This window comes from Solenopsis invicta, chromosome 8 (genome assembly GCF_016802725.1).
Source record: "Solenopsis invicta isolate M01_SB chromosome 8, UNIL_Sinv_3.0, whole genome shotgun sequence".
Taxonomy (NCBI): domain Eukaryota; kingdom Metazoa; phylum Arthropoda; class Insecta; order Hymenoptera; family Formicidae; genus Solenopsis; species Solenopsis invicta.
The window spans coordinates 8,568,476-8,585,613 of NC_052671.1; the positions used below are offsets into that span (position 1 = coordinate 8,568,476).

Consider the following 17,138-nt stretch of genomic DNA (forward strand, 5'->3'; position numbering starts at 1 on the left):
ATTACAATGCCCTGAATTAAATGTCATAAAAGCAGTTTGCTTTTCGACTATAGGCAAATTGTTAGGGTTGATAGAAAAAAGAAAACTATGGTAAATTCCGGATTTTATTATCTCGGACTTTATCTCATAAACCGGTAAACTGGAATAAACTAACAAAAAATGACTACTGAATACTAAAAAAAAATTTATATGGTTTATGCTAAAAGAATATTTTTGCTGTAATAAATTATTTATAAAATAAACCAATAATACTATTATTATTAACAGAACATCTTCTAATCAAATCTTTTTAAATTCCAATTAATATATATGTGATACACACAGTTTTTTCAGAACATAAACTTTAGAATATAAACTGAAGAAATATCAAAGATCTAAATATTGTTATATTTGATATTAATTTTTAATATTGAAAAATTTATTAAAAAATGTAGAATTTTGCCAACTTTGAAAATTACCCAGTGAGATTTAGTCATAGACTTTATAAATGTGGACTGACAATTGCTATAGCTTTTGCAAGGAAATAGTGTCTGGAGGAGATTAGAGAGAGAAACGTACTTTTTAATAGCTTCTCTTTTTACGAAGGTCCAGTAATATACATTGCACTCGTCAGTAAAAGCGTATGCATCAATCAGAATATATCAATGTATAATATGTGAAAAATATTTCTGGACATTTATAGAAAGAAAAATACAGACACGATCTTGCTGGTATCGCCAGTCCATACTTATAAAGTCTATGATCGTACTACAGTACTTAAATTTCAGCGATTGTTCAAAATTAACAAAGAGATATCACTGAAGAACATAAGAGTGAAGCAAAAACTCAGACACTACACGTGTTGTCATAGAAAATATTATTTATTCGTTGGCTTATACAAATACAATATTATTTAAAGGCGGAAATAAATATATTCTCGTTACAGCTGGCGACATTCCTTTCTTTGAATTAATAACATTCTCATGTAAGTAACGTTCTGATCTCAGCGCGTCGATATAAATTACACATCACGCACGATATAATTTATATTCGGACAGAACGCGGAGACGAGATGAAGCAACAGGCGGAAATATTCACCGAAGGAAAATTAGGAAATTCCATGATATAGTGAACATTGTGAAAATTGCAGAAAATGCAACTCGCTTACCGCCAAGCTTATCATTCTCTCTCTTAAATTCTATACTTAAATTATCTAAGTTACAAGTATGCGTATATATTAAATAAAATCGCCTCGATGGCAAGTATGTACAGTTTTGGCTCGATGTATTCGAGCGCCTCAGCGTATTTGATGAAAACGTGTTTAATTGCAAAATCATTGCAATCACAAATTAATGAAGAATTTTCTTGAATGTGACGCTTTGGATGCACCTAATCACGCGAGTCGCAAATTTTCACTAATCAAAAAGTACTTCATATACGTATCATACGAATTTAATATATCTGGCAAACCTTAAGAAAGGCTTTTGCATCTCTTTACTTATTATTGGCATTTATGAGCATCGACGAGTTTAAATAACGTTTAAACTCATTTTAAATCGTGCTTTGTGTTCGTTTCTTTGTTTTGTTAGTTGATGAACGCTGCTAAGGAGAGTTCGCATAATCTTAATAATCATACAAGATTTGCATTTACAGGTGTTTTTGGTTCAAAAATATTTTCCGTTGATATAATTCGTCGAAATAATTATTCTAACAAAAATGTCGAGGCAACAGTAGTTTCTAATGCTGCATCGAAAAAATGAAGAGCAAATTCTGCAAATTCTGATGCAAACGCAACAGAAACGTTAAGAGGATTAGGCAGTCAAATTGCTTAAAAATAAAGATTTTCTTTATATGTATATGAGTCAATTGCAAAGAAATAAAAGCATATCTAAATTTATTCTTTTATACAATGTTTATTGCTATCAGGTAGATAGAAAAAAATTGATTATAAATATACACATATATATTTATTACCAATTTTATTTATATTTTAATACCAATAAATATATATACATATATATTTAAAAAATGATGTGACGTAAGGAACGACTATACGATAATTTGAAAAAAATGTTTTCTCAATTCTGTATTCGCTATAAGATAGAACACACTTTTTCAAATTCTTATATAGTCATCCTTTTTTTAAATCCAAGCTATTTTTAAATATACATTGTATACATGTTTAATAGCAATGTTTTCTATTTTCATGGTAACAATAAACATTGTATAAAAGGATAAATCTGGATGTGCTTTCATTTCTTTGCAATTGACTCGTAAAGAAGATCTTTATTTTGAAGCAATTTGACTGTTTAATCCCTTTAACAGAAGCAGAATACTTTTTTTTTTAGCAGAATCTAACTAGAGTTAAAAGAAGATGTTGCCAGGTTTCGCCTGTGGACACAGGAAGCTGGAACAATCATGTCTCCTGACAGCGTTCATGACCTCCTCGAAATGACTGGACACTTGTACGGCCGCTCCAGGTTGGATTCTGTAAGTACGCGCGAATGCCGATTAGTACAGGATAGCTAACCATTAGAAAGTCGGAGACACACTTCGACAAATGACCGTACGCAGTTAATTACTAATTAGGTGTGTACTAGATTGCGAATCTTTTAATCTTCTCACCGTGTTCCCCATTAACGATCGCTCGCTCCAATTAACTCGCTTTCTTTAGGGCGCACTGACTGACTCGAGATATGCAAGCTAATTTAAAAGTACTTGTATGCTAAATTAGACACTAATTAATTAGTAATGAGTTATAATTCATTATAATTATATAAAGCAATATTTAAATTGTGTGTTCTTAAAAGACAACATTATTCTTCAACTATTGTGAGTAAAAAAAGGCAGGATTTTTTAATTAAACTTTATTTCAAAATATTTATTCTATTTTAATTTAATATTTATCAATTATATGATTGACGAATGTACAAGATTGGAAGAGAGAGGCGGGTTTGTTTTGGAGGAATTTTAAAATTTTAAAAGCATATGTAATCGTGACCAGAAAGCTGGCAAAAGAAATATTGCAATATCCTTCTTTTATTGGACATTGCAATTCTCGCTATTTTTAGAAATGCGGTTTATTCCGTAAATTCTCGTCACGTATGTTGAGAACTGCTTGCTCAGAGATAGTATGCATTACAACATAGTACATGATATAATGTCGCTCTCTCATCGATATACGTGTTTGCGATGAATTGAATCAAATAACGGCGTGGCGTTTCACATGTTGTGGGTACAGGAAATGCCATATTTGTTCATTAAAAATCCACTCACGGACAACGAACACGTAATATCGTTGGAATTATTCGCGAGAACTTGAGCTCTCTTATCCCGTTTTAAACTTACACGGGATACTCAGCCGGATAATCTTTCTCAATGAAACTTTCTCGAAGTTACAAGCTGATCGAAAATAAAAGACAGGTGAAACAGACTTGATTATATTGGAACGATATTAGTAGAAAAGTACATGAAAATATATTATATTATTATCATCATTTGTATTCGTTACGAATTTAATTAAGTCGTTATGTTATTAATACATACCCATACAGCACAGCATAGAAAGAGCATTACAAAATATTGTCGCCATGTTTCAGCAACGTTGCAGCAATGGTAAAATGTCCGCTTCAGAAATACGTAATGTTGCAGCAACTTTAATACAACATTAAATATGTATTGCTGCAATGTTGCTGCAACATTACGCATCAATATTTCTGAAGCGGACATTTTATCGTAGCTGCAATGTTGCTGCAATGTTGCTGAAACATTACAGCAATCTTCGTTGCTGCAATATTTTTGAAACATTGTAGCAACATTGTAGCAACATTTCAATGTTTTTGCTACTCTGTGCTGTACGGATAATTACGAATAAATATTTTCGATACTTGGGTAAATTTTAGATACAATAAATCATGTAAATGACATATTTCGATTAATTATTGTGACACTATATCAAAAAGCGATCTGACAGGAATTATTCGCGATTCGGAAGAACGAGAAAGGAGAGACGAGCGCGACGAAGTAAGTAAATTATCGCATCGGCTACACGCAATATTTTCTCCCCGTCTCTTCTTTTCTTTTGTTTTTGATAACACGTTTGAGAAGTCTTTCTCTTTCTCTCGCCGATCTTCCTTTTTTCTATCGCACATGGTCAGCACGATAGCGGACAGGGCGCAGCGCGTGCGCACACAGTGAAACTGTGCTAAGAGGTAAAAGTCGAATCAGTCAGTAGGACGTCGTCGGCGAAAGCTGGAAGAAAGTTATCCACGGGTCGGACTATAGTTCCGTCCGACTGGCTGTTATCGGCGTCTCGTTGACGCTTCGAATGCCTGATAGTTCGACTTGTACGATTTCACGAGAACACTGCGAGAATTGATGCGATCGTTTATCGTAACCCAAGTTATCATTACCAAGAAACACGGTTTGCAGTATCGCAATGTTAATAAATCGAGCATATAAGTGCAATACCCGTAATATACGTGCGATTACGAGTTTTACTTTATAAACGTCCATCAATCAAAAATCAAACGATTATACAGTTACAATATTTTTAATAAGAAATTACACTTTCTGATATAATATTGCAATCTATCATTGTCACAGTATAGAAACTTATCGTTGATAAGTTTCTTTAACAAACAGTTATAAATAATATACTACTTCAAAATTAAAAATTATGTTAATAAAAAAAGAAATGAGAATCGAAGAATTTAAGTGCAGAATGTGCCTTAATAACATTGTGTCAAAAATTTAAAATAAATGAATTAAAAGACAAATGACTGACAAGAAAAAATAATAATTTATAAATAGAGATGTAAAAGAGATAAACAACTGAAATATCTTTTTATTCCGTTAAAATTTTTTTTAGTTTTATATAATTTATTAAATTGATTTAAACTATATTCATCCGATTCCTACAAGCGCATAATATTACTTACTTCAATATTTTAAATTAGTAAGAATGTTATAACTTTTGAATTTGATAATTATAAAGTTTATAAATACTTTACACATAATAATGTACATTATTTTTGTCCACAATAAAATTCGTAGAACATTTTCATAATATTCCACAGATATTGAAATAATATACTACAAATATTGTGTAAAAATGGACATATAACATTAATACAATTTTTCCAATAATTAAACAATAATATTGAATAATTTATTTGGAATGTTAATAGTATATATACATAATGTTATTTTAATTTTTAATAATATTCTAGAAATATTGTGTACTTAGAGATTATAACAACTGCATTCTCATTCAACCATCTCCGAATGTAAAATATTAAAATAGAGATGTTGCATCTCTTATAAGTAAAAGAAATATAGATCAAAAGTACTCACAGTCTTAATAACGCCGCCATCTTTTTCTCCATGAGCACCGAGGCGTCGGAACCTCTTTGGATCATCGTGTCGCAAAATATTCTCTTCGCGCAGGGCGTATTCGTCCAATCGCCCGGTATGTGAGCGACTTCCGCCACTTCCGCGTTCTCCAGATTCTGCAACGCGTCCAGAAGCTCCTGATCACTTTCGACGCTTCGCTTTCGTCTCTCGTTTATCGTTTCCTTCTCGAGATTACTTCTGAGAACTTGCGATGTGTCCAACACGAAAAAAGCATCGTCGACTCCCTGATTTCTTCTTTGTTGTTCATTATTTTCGTTTATCGAAGCTGTATCCCGTGAACTATCATCGATCATCGCGATATTTTTCAATACATTCTGATTCGACGTATCCACTTGAAGATTTTCTGACGGGATCTTCGAGCTATCTTCGACAATTAGAACAGCATTTTCACTCAAGTGTTTCTTCTTCGGAATCAAGAATTCGGTGATGTCGATGCGATCTGAACCAGCGGGCAAATCGATTTCCACGATCTCGCTGATGGAATCGGCTCCTTTCCTCTGAAAGCGCTTCCTGCGGACCAAATTTTTCATGTCGACGTTCGTCTTGAAGATGTCCAAATAGTCAAGACTTCTTCTTCTACGTCTGTTGGTCGCCATATAATCAGCTTCGTCCACCAACTGTTTACTTTCTCGATTCTCAATCCTCTCGGCGTTTCGCTTGTCCTCCTCTAGAATCAAGAAGACTCCGTCGCTTTCTGTTGAGTCCGTACCCTGGTTTTCCACTTTATCGTTCTGAGGAACGTTTTGCAGAATGTACAGGGTTTGCGGCGTCGCTTCGTTCGATCTTGGATTCTCGTTCTCGAGCGTTTCTAGGTACGCTCCGGCTTCCAAGGCACGCTTGTGCTCCAGATCGTCGTCGTCCACGTTCGATCGTTTGAGAACGTCGACGTCGAGATATCGACCGACCGCTACAGCGCCTATGCCAAGCGCGGCGCCAGATGCGACAAGACCTAGAGCTGGTATCAGGATACTACCTGATGATACCGTGTCGATCTTGTCCTGAGCCTCCTTACCCTTGGACAGACCGAGATTCTGCGAAATCTTATGAGTAGCCTCCACCAAAGGATCGATTACCGGCCTAGTGAACTGCGAAACCTTCTCGACTCCGGTGGAGAATTGATTCTTCAGATTTTCGGAGATTTTCACCCAGAAGGGTGGCTCATATGGTCGTTTCAAACCATAGAAATGCTGATTCGGATAATAGTTCTTCGTGGTGTAGCTGTCCACGATGTTCTTATTGTTCAGCACGTACTTCTTCTTGTGACGCTGCTCGGTGAACGAGTGTTGGCTCTCCGGAAAATTGTCCGGTCGGCGTTTCTCGTTCTTCAAGATCTTGGCCGGTTGCACGCCCAGCTCTGGATGGGCGTACTGGAGAACCGGCGCGCGGGCACCGGCCTTCAGCGCCACCGGCGCAATAGTCTGACTCTCGGGGGTGTAACGTTGAGAAATTGGATAGCTCGCGATGCTGTCCGGGTGCAGCATCCTCTTGTGAATACTCGCGCGATAATGATCGTTGCGTGGCTCATAGACCTCGGCTTTCAAGGCATCGTTCTTGTAATTCCTTGGGTCCCACTCGAAGTATATGTTGCGGGCTTCTTCGTCATAATTGCGACCATACCTGAAGGGAGTAATACGAAATCAGAAATTTGTAACAAGTTTGAGATAGCTCATGATCTGTATAATTAATAAATAGCTAAATTGATTTGTATGATTATTAAATTTTATCAGCATCTATATTTATTTAGATACGATAAGTAATTTTAATTGGCAAGTCTTTGTTCAATTTTCTAGTGACTAGTATTGCATACGTTCACTTTCCACGCGTTATTTTTAAGAGTGTATCAGTAAATTTTATTTCAATTTATTTATATAAATTTACAAAGACAATTGTATCTATTGGCACAAATTGTTTTATAGCTTATAAGATTAAAAAACGTTTAAAAATCAAGCACGAGAATGGTATGCGTTGATATAAGATTGGTCGCGCAGGAGATATAAATAAAACAATAAAAGTAAGCAATCGATTTGAAATCGAATCATCGATGATTTAAAATTCTCAAACTATTCAAATTCGAATTATTTGCATACTTCTAATATTAATCATTGTAATATTTCTTATTATAAAAAAAGATTAGACATAAAAAAAATAAAATAAAATATAAGAATATCGATATATTTTTCACTTACAAGATATTTTTGAGTAAAATCAGATAGAAATTTATTTAATAACAGTAAGATGCAGCTTGCACAGAATTAAGCAGTTAAAGGTTTTTATGTATAAGCATTCTTAAAATTTCTTTGATGCTTAAGTAATACTCGACTGATTTGTTATAAATCATATTTTACCTTACCTTCGATTAACATCCTTAAAGAACTTCTCAAACTTCTGCCTCTTCTCCGCGGTATCGTCGAAAGCCTCAGCAGCAGAATTTGGGGCATTCGTCAGGGAGCTCTCGGGAGTAATCAACTTATTATTGATAACTCGAGCGTTTCGCCAAGTCTGCACTTTGTCGTCAGGCTCGTCAGGCACTCTCGTACCGTGAATTATTGGCGTACCATCAATGTCTAGTGACATGGGCGATCTCTTCGGTGTAGTCTTTACATTGATTTCCGATCGTACAATCACCTCCGGAGGCACGGCTTTACCATCTCGATTTTTCAATAGATTGGCACCAATATTCGTCCTCGTGGACGTTATATGAGGTATATACATATAATGAAACATGCCATCGTTCGCAACATTTTGATCGTCGAGCTCGAAATTCCTCTGAGTTCGGTCCTGGACGTTCTTGGCGAATAAGATACCGCTGCCGAATTTAGTCTCACCCAACTTATCATAATTTTCCCTCTCCTCGACGGTACTCTGTAAATTCGTCTGCAACGGTTTCCAATTGCGATACTCCTCCTCCTCTTCCTTCTCCTTCTCTTCCTTCGGTTCCTCCCGTTTCAAAGCCCTTCCGTCTGCATCCAATGGCGTCCAACTCCCGTAATCGATTACACTGATAGGTTGACTTCTCTCAGATGCCGATATCTTATCGGTTTGATTGACCTTCAACTTTTCATTCTTCGATTCCGAAGCTTTGAAGACCATCGCCCTGATCTGTTCTACTTGGGCCTCCTCGATTCTTCGAACTTCATCCTTCCTTTTAGCTTCGTCTGTCTTATCATTGAGCATCGATTTATTCTGCGCATTTACCGAGAAGTTTCCTTTATTTTCTACGGTAACGTTCGATTCTTCTTGAGCAGGTTTTGGTGAAAGCTTCGAGTCGTTGGCGTACGATGATTTGTCACGTCGTTTGACGATTAATGTAGCCATGCTGCCTTCACTCGTTCGCACTTTCAGCTCTTCCGTCTCACCCGGAAGACTTCGAGAGACCTTCAACATCGTCCTGGTATAACTTGGCTTAGGTAACTCGCTATGACATGTGCCAAGTGCCAAAGCCACGAAGAACAGAAGAAATGCAATCTAAAATTAAATTAAATTGCATAGCATAAGTTTTGTCATAATTCTTGAATATAATTCGTATTTGTTAAATTATATTTTTTATAAGATGTAGTATTTACTGTTGAATTGGTTATTTAACGTTAACAATGTCTAATGATTACAGTATTATCTAAACTTTTTTTTTCAATACTCATGATGTAATGTGAAATTTAAAAGAAACATGATTGAGAAATGTTACTTTGGAATTTAGTGCTTGGAATAGTGATTCAATAGTTTGGACAATTCAAATCTGAAGGATAAACGTCAAATAATTTCAACTTCTCGAACTGTTGAAACTCACTTCGGATCTGAAAGTTCGAAATTATAATTCAAACTTAAATTTTCGAAATATTAGTGTGTAAAAGAAAATTCGTGCACAGTAAAAAATAAAATATAAAAAAAGGTTCACTCTAAATTTTATGTTAAAATAACTCAAAAGTTAAGTTAAAACAATTTTTATTTTAAGTTATTTTAACTTAACTTTTGAGTTATTTTAACATAAAATTTAGAGTGGACCTTTTTTACATTTTACTTTTTACTGTGAAAAACTCTTTTATTTCCAACGCATACTACGTTTCCAATTTTCTTTGCCGTCCAAACTGTCCAAATTTCAACCGAAACAAATCTTTATTGACATTACTTACGTAAGTCCGAACTGTCCGAAACATTCGAACTAAATGTTCATTTTTTTCTTACTTCGAACTATTCGAATAGATCAAACATACATTGCTTGATGAATCTTTTGTCTGAACTTTACTTTAGAGCTATGCAAAGTTGCTCAATTACACGAGCAACTTTGCATTGTTCGTTCATTCGAGTTTACGATCGGCTTGGATTGTTTGATAATTTCCATCGGTGCAATGGGGTAATGCGACGGTTTGTCAGAGATACCGCGCACCATAATGCTTGCGCGAGCGTATGCATTTGATGTTGCGTACATGCACGATTGCGCTTCGACAATTGAAGAACAAACGGAGACGACCGGAATGCGAAATGAGATTTAAAAAGGTTTTCGAAAGTCGGCCTTACGGGTCCCTGGAAATCTGCGCGCGATACACAAATAAATACGCCGGCAAATATTTAGCTGCGTGGTTCGCAAGTCGAGGTCTCTCTCTCTCTCTCTCTCTCTCTTTCTCTCTCGTCAGCGCATCGTCGATTTATTCGTAACGGATGAATCGGTCGAATCATCATCGGTGCGGCAACGCTCCAGCGGTTCGGCGACGAGAGAAATTTAATAGCCCGCTGAAATTGCCGGCATTCTTTCCCGGCATTAGAAAATAGCAATGTAGTAACCGAGCGGCGGGTTACTTTCTATTATCAAACGTGACGATTATCCCTGATTGGAATTACGCGCAGCTGACAATCCTCGCGCGATCGCGCCATAAATCTGCAGCTGACTCATCGCGTGAATTATAAAATATCATCTCGACGTACCGAAACTAGGTGACAGAAGCGTAACGGAAGAAATGCAAATATGTATTATAGATCATAAAATTGATAGCGGCGATCATCTTCTCGAATCAATGGTTGCCCCGGTACATTCATTAATTAATAAATTTGCTCGATTAGCATCCCGTATCCTCCATAAAAGAAAATGATCATTTGGAGTGCAACCTTTAGAGATCACTCAAAGTCCTTAATAAGAAAACCTCCGAACATCCGGCCGGTTGAAGTGCGCGCACTTGAAGTTCGACGTTGTGTGTTACACGGCGGAAAAAAAAATACTTTCTAATCGCGTACGCGCAAAAAGCGGATAAAATGAAATAAAATCGTGAAAGGTGGCTCTGGACCGAGCGTGCTCCGACGGCAAGTGAAATGGAACGACATGCTTTCCCCGTGCACGTTTTGCGCGAAACACGCGTGCGTGAACTCGTCTACGGCCGGTGCGTGTCGTACCTATACATATACGTCAACAGGGAGTACTTACGCGAGACGATCCACTTTTTCCATTCCGATGACTTTCGATAGACGACTGTTGGTTATTGATATCTCATATTGATATAGCCGATAGAGCATTCGTCGTAATCGTATTAATTTCAATAGTGACTGTTCATTCATTCATTCGTCTCGTTTACGTAAAGATTAGAATTTAATTGATTGGAATTGTCCTTTTGAAAGCACTCCAAGAACAAAAATGCAATTCTGTAATTGCACGTTTGAAATAATTTAAAATCTTGCCTGAGCGTAAATCGAAATCCAACTAGTAATTATATTTCGTCGAGCCTAGGAAATTTTGGCAAAAATAATTAAAACACTCGGAATTATCTCTTTAGTTATTAACCGTCCAATTTGAACACTACAAAACAAACAAATAACGTTTTGAACCAAACAGTTGTAAAATCGTTCTGGAATGTTGGAAGAGTGTACCAGAATTTTTTAGATTCTCTAAAGCCCAAAAACCCATTCAAAAAAACTATCAGGTACCAGTGACACGATTGGACTAGAAAACCAGCGAAAAAATCGTTGGAGAGTTAAGAGTGTCTCTTCAACTTACTAAATTACATTAAATTTGATATATTTTTACGCTTTCCCATCTGAACGTTGATCTTTTTATTTAAATTTAATCTTGAACAAAGTTTAAAGTACTTAATAAGTAACTAATTATTATTTATTTATTTCCGAACGGAAATAGTTGTGTATATATTTTTCTATTTTTCTATTTTTCTTTTGAAGAACCGAAATTTCACTGTGCGAGACGCGAAAGAGATCCCGGTCAGTTAAAGCGAAATACGCGGAGTAACAATATGCATGGCACACTGATGCATGTCACTCGTGGTTTCCGCTCCAGAAAGTCCAGGGGTCGACATTAATTGCATGGCAATTAAGCCTAGATCTAGTTTTTGTTCCGATGACCGTCGCGCTCGTTCGCCTGGAAACCTCCTACGCTCCACCGTCTATATCGACGATCGTGAAAAGATCGGATTTCGTCACGCGTCTCGATCGATTAAGCACGGGCACGCGTGAGATGATCGAGATTTAACCTGCGATCAATCGTGCGGTATCGTTTACGGTTCGTTATTGCGCCGATCGTGAGCAGAGATAACCGCGCGTATACGTTTACGTAACTAACGGAAGCGATGGACTATCCGCACTTTTTTACGAATTAATTAATCATGCGGTCTTATTAGTGTCTCATTTATAAGAGTTTCAGCAGGTGAGATCATTAATGTACCGTAGATGCCGCGTAAAAGGTGTAAAATCCCATTCAATGGGAGTCTCAACGGGTGAGATCATTAACGTTCTGCAGATATCGCGCGTGAAAGGGGTAATAAAAGCGCACTTGGTTGTCAAAGCAATAAAGAAATGCTTCTTTCAGCTTAAAGAAACAATTTTTCTAATAATCGCTTACATTGTAAATCAATTAACTGCTTAACTCGGAGTATTTCACTATTGACTGACTCTTTCGCGAGAGACTCTTCGCCGAACCAATAATTAAGAGCTTCTGTATTAAAAAATAAAAAGGAACATTTTTTTCCCTCACACAGTTTCTTTTTCTCCTCCACATTGAGGAAAAGAAAGTTGTTGGTTCGACTAAATTTTTCAACTTGATTGAATTTCTTCGGTTCAAGTATTCATGTATTTAAGTTAAACACGTATGTAGGTAAGTTAAATAATAAATCCTTAGACTGAAGTTTAAATAATTTGTGTATTCAAGTAAAATATTGAGTCAAATACATAAATACTTGAAACCAAAGAGATTTAATCCAATTGAAAAATTTAATCAAGTTAACAATTTATTTCTCAATTCAGTTTTTTTCCCCCGCGTTTAACAACGCGGATGTGATAGAAAAAACTTTCTACCAAAATCACGTCATCCTAAACTCCGAGATGCGTCACACACGTGAGAAAAAGAAAGAAAAAATGTTTACCTGGTATCTTCTTATCGTCGCCATGTTTCTTGAATTTCCCAGCGATCTCTGTGATAAATAAAAAGTACGAAACGGCGCGGAGGAAGATGCACGAGGTCCGCGGGGGGAAAATGAAGATACTTTCTTCAGGACTGCATGATACGCGACTGTCACCGCTTGTCGTCGTCGCGAATTAGGAAACGTTGCGCGTATCCGCGGAGTATCTACGCTCCGGTTCCTTCGGACGAAAGCAAAGAGGAAAGAGGACGAAGGGGCGCGCTCTCTCTCTCTCTCCGGAGTGCTCCCTGGCTCCTATCGCACCTGTTGACTCCCGGAATATCTTCGCGAGACTGACGGAGTCGCTCGGCCGGCGGCTCCTCGTGCGCCCGATCAACGTATGAGCGAGACTTCTCTCCGACCTACTTCTCGCGCGCCCGCCTCCGTCTTCTTCCGTAGCGGCGTGAGACGTCCGCGCTTAACCCTTCCGGGGATAGAGGGGAGGCTGACTCTCCTCTTATCGTTCGCTATCCAGGAGATTTAAGGGACACACTCGGAACAATTAAAATTATTGATAATATTAAATCGTTAATATATTAATTAATCCGTCATGAATGGCGTTAATCTTTCTGGAAGGAAAATAATCCTTTTTTTTTTTAAAGTTACACATTTCATTTACAATTTATTTACAAGCTAGGGGTGAAGAAAAAGGGGGAAGCGCAACTGAAGATGTTTCTATACACGATTTAAGTATGACAAGTGTTAAATGGAAGAGAAAACTATGCCGTATTTAAAAAAAAAAACAGTTTTTTTTTTTAGAGAGCTCTTTTTCAGAATTCTTTTAACGGTTCGTCTTTCATCCTTTTGCGTGCCAAAAATATGAGAAAAAGGACCTGTATTTAATTTGTGTAATTTCTATGCAAATCTGAGTTCTCAATCTTCAAATGTCAAAGGTACTGTTTAGTAAAAAAGAAAAACAGTTTGTTATGTCGCGTAAACAACTTTTAGGAGAATATTATTTACATGAGTTGCCGAAAACATTTTATTATTCGAGAAGAACTCGAAGAGAGAAAGAGAAAGGGACGTGATAGTATAGAAAATAAAAGCAAATCCTTCGCGCGATACCTCCGCAAATTAAAGCACCTTTTATTTATACCGTGACGAAATTAATTCGCGGCAATAATGCGTTACTTCCGTTTGCTCCAATTACCCGGCGAAGAAGAATTTGCACATTCAGGACGACGATTGGACCACGTCATTACATCTTTATCTCCGGTTTCCTCTCCTCTTAAGTACTTTCTCAGTACTCATATGTCGCTCTTCATTTTTTGATTTTTGCACCGCTTTCGATTTGAGCTATCGGATCTGTACAGTTTCTAAACTTCCAAAATACGAGAATATCTTATATAGCAATTTTCTATAGAATTATAGGACATAGTCTTATAGATTTATAGTTTTTTTGATTTTTTAAATTTGCACATTTTTATAGATTTATCTTCTTTCTACTTAAATATAAATATTAATTAAATTAATTTAATTACAAAAATAAATAATTTTATGAAACATAAATAAAAATCTCTACAAATAATATTGCAGCATTTTATTTTATTTTTAATGCATTAATATACGCAGATAAAGATGTTGTTGCGTTCTCCACTGGCAGTTTCTGGCAATTCATTCTTCTAAATTAATTCACGATATCTCATTTCAAAAATATTTTACACTTTTGTTTTGGCACAACACTAGAAACAAACCAGTCAAGATTTCACGGCGGTGTATTCTCAATGGTCACATTTGCATTGACTTATCTCGCTTTGCGTGCAGTTCTGGACGTTTCTTCTGTTTAATGCATGATCAAGTGCATTTAGTAATTTTTGTTAAATTAAAAAGAAAATGATGTTGTAAGCTTGAACAATTTTCTTGTTATTACAGATTATTACAAAATGCATAATTACAAATATTTTGGAGATATCGCATTGTTCTTTGTTGCATTGTTCTTCTACTTACGGATAAAATAAATCATGTCAAACATAATTGTTCTTTTCCGTCGCGTTTAAAATGACTCATCAGGAAAGTCGCACAGTGCAGTAGTTATTGCGCGTTTTCATAGACATTTCGAAGTACCATTGTTCCGCCATCGTGCGCGGTCTCTCTCTTTCTCTCTCTCTTTCTTTTTCTCTCTCCCGTGCAAGCGAGTTTTAATTATCGGGTACAGATTCTTATCTCTGGGATTCCAGAGACGCGCGAAACTTCGTCGACGGCAGCCGGTTTAATTTTCAAGTTCACGAACGAAGGGGCCGAGACGAACCGGAAGAGGCGTTCTTCGTGAGAGGCCGCCAGCGAGTTCAGAGACCCGCCAGTGAAAGTCGATCGGTTAAATGACGACGACGATGCACACCTGTGTAACGTCCTATTCTGGCCGCGGGCCGCGAATACCACGTGTTCACTCTCCGACGAAATCTCTTTGATCTCTTTTGCCTCGCTTAAATCGATAATCAATTCCTCCTATCCGCAGCACTTGAAGCACCTTCGGAGTAGTACGGAAGTATATAACCGAGATATTAATAGTGTTAATAATTTTTTATTGTCGCAGTATGCTATCCCTTTCTATCTTCTTATTTCTTCAAATGATTTTTTTCAATACAAATTCTATTTCTACACTTTCAACGATTACGGACGAAGTATATAACATGGAACAACTATTAAAATCGAATTTTAGAATAATTTGCATTTATAAATATTAAGCATGTTGAGATATATACAGTTATTTCGAGAAAGTAATCTTTATAGAGTCAAGAAATGTAAAGGTGCAAACACATTTCAAAGAATCTACTTTCACTTTTTTACTCAGATTCTGTAACTGAGAACAGGAAAAGAAAATATTTGATTCATCATTTGTATACATTTAATTATGTATTTTGTATTCAATTATTCGAGATCAAGTTACTTTCAATAATTAATTAGCTTACGAAAATAATAATGCATGTATTATTCGTTTTCCTGGTTTATGATAAATTTTAATATTTAAGAAAGGATAACACTAATATATAAATTATGTCATATATTTCTGATGTGATATATCGATAAATTTTTTTACATATATTGTGAATTTTTATTTCAATATTATAATATAAAATTTATTTAAATATTATTATGTTTTATTATAATAAGTATAGGATAATAAGTATATGAAATAAAAAAGTAAAGAACAAGAAAAAGGTAATATTAAAAAAATAAGAAAAAATAATATTGTAATAAAAAATATAAAAAATAAGGGAAACAAAATAAAAAAGATTGTGATTAAAAAAAAAGAAAAATATTTAGAATAAAAAAGACAGAAAGATTAAGTAAAAAAGAAATAAAAATTATTATTATCTTATAAATAGATCTCTTAATGAATATTTTACATTAAGTATTTAGGATGTACAATATATACATATATGTATTCAATGTGTTTAGGAATTTCAATATCGAAAATCGATAAATTTTTCAAAAGATCCGAATCTTTAACTTTCTCACGATGGTTTGAATATCGCCGTCTGAGTAATATGGATCAGTAGGTAAGTGTGGCCCATAGTAACGCATAAACGCGAGAGGAGAAAGAGAGAAATTGCAGTTCTCTTGAATACAGCACGTGACTAATACAGTGTATTATAGCAGTTTGTATTTATCGCAGTTGAACAAATTGCTCGTGAATTAAATCCCTCTCCATCGCCTATAGTCTTCGTGCTATCTTTTATTTCATTTTTTCTCTGGAAATTATAATCACGAATACGTGATTTAGTACGCATCTACGTACCTCGGTTTCTATAAAACACATTTAAACGAACAGATGTGGAAACGGATATATTCATCAAAGATGAAGATCAGAGAAGATTTATACACACATTTACTGATAATTCTTGTCGAACTACAAATTAGTGTGACGTGATTTATATGTTTGTTTCAATGTCATTGTTTTATCGTCGTCCGACAGGTGGAAAGTTCATTTTAATGTGAGCGAAGAGAGAGGTCTCGGTCGTGATCCATGTAGAGATCATGTAACGAGTTTCTCTTTTTCAGCTCCGAAGGGTCAACATCCGACTTTTGGCGTGCCTTTTATGGAATCTAATATGAAACATTTTAGAGTACGAAACGACTGCCGGCTAATCCCCTTTGAAAAGTAAAGTAATCCGTGCGCGCTAACAAGTTTCAATTTGTCTTCCGTTCACTTGTAAATTAGACGTACCACTTTCGTTGTATCTTAAACGTCGATGGTTACTGGCATTCTTGATTGATACTTTTTTTTAAGAAACACAATTTCACACTTTATAAATGCTCATTGTACAACTATTATCGAGGTAAATAACAATGCAGCAAAAAATAACAATCTAACAATATAAAAATAAGTTAAATGTATTCATTATATGTATAAAT

At 35.7% G+C, this 17,138-nt stretch overlaps 1 protein-coding gene across 1 annotated transcript; it reads right to left on the bottom strand.

Moving 5' to 3' along the window:
• Positions 1-841: 841 nt before the first annotated feature.
• LOC105207958 lies at positions 842-13,120 on the bottom strand. The gene is made up of 4 exons (XM_011177654.3): positions 12,747-13,120; positions 7,745-8,859; positions 5,335-7,011; positions 842-2,467 (listed from the first exon to the last, which is right to left on the bottom strand). The coding sequence occupies exons 1-4, from the start codon at positions 12,768-12,770 to the stop codon at positions 2,344-2,346; spliced, it is 2,940 nt and encodes a 979-aa protein (XP_011175956.1). The 5' UTR covers positions 12,771-13,120; the 3' UTR covers positions 842-2,343.
• Between the last annotated feature and the right edge of the window lie 4,018 nt (positions 13,121-17,138).

Excerpts from the sequence above, each read along its gene's own strand:
- LOC105207958 (XM_011177654.3), bottom strand. The coding sequence starts at position 12,770 with ATGGCGACGATAAGAAGATACCAG. Across the intron at positions 8,860-12,746 it reads CGACGATAAGAAGATACCAG|ATTGCATTTCTTCTGTTCTT; the intron begins GTAAACATTTTT and ends ATTTAATTTTAG. Across the intron at positions 7,012-7,744 it reads TTTAAGGATGTTAATCGAAG|GTATGGTCGCAATTATGACG; the intron begins GTAAGGTAAAAT and ends TACTCCCTTCAG.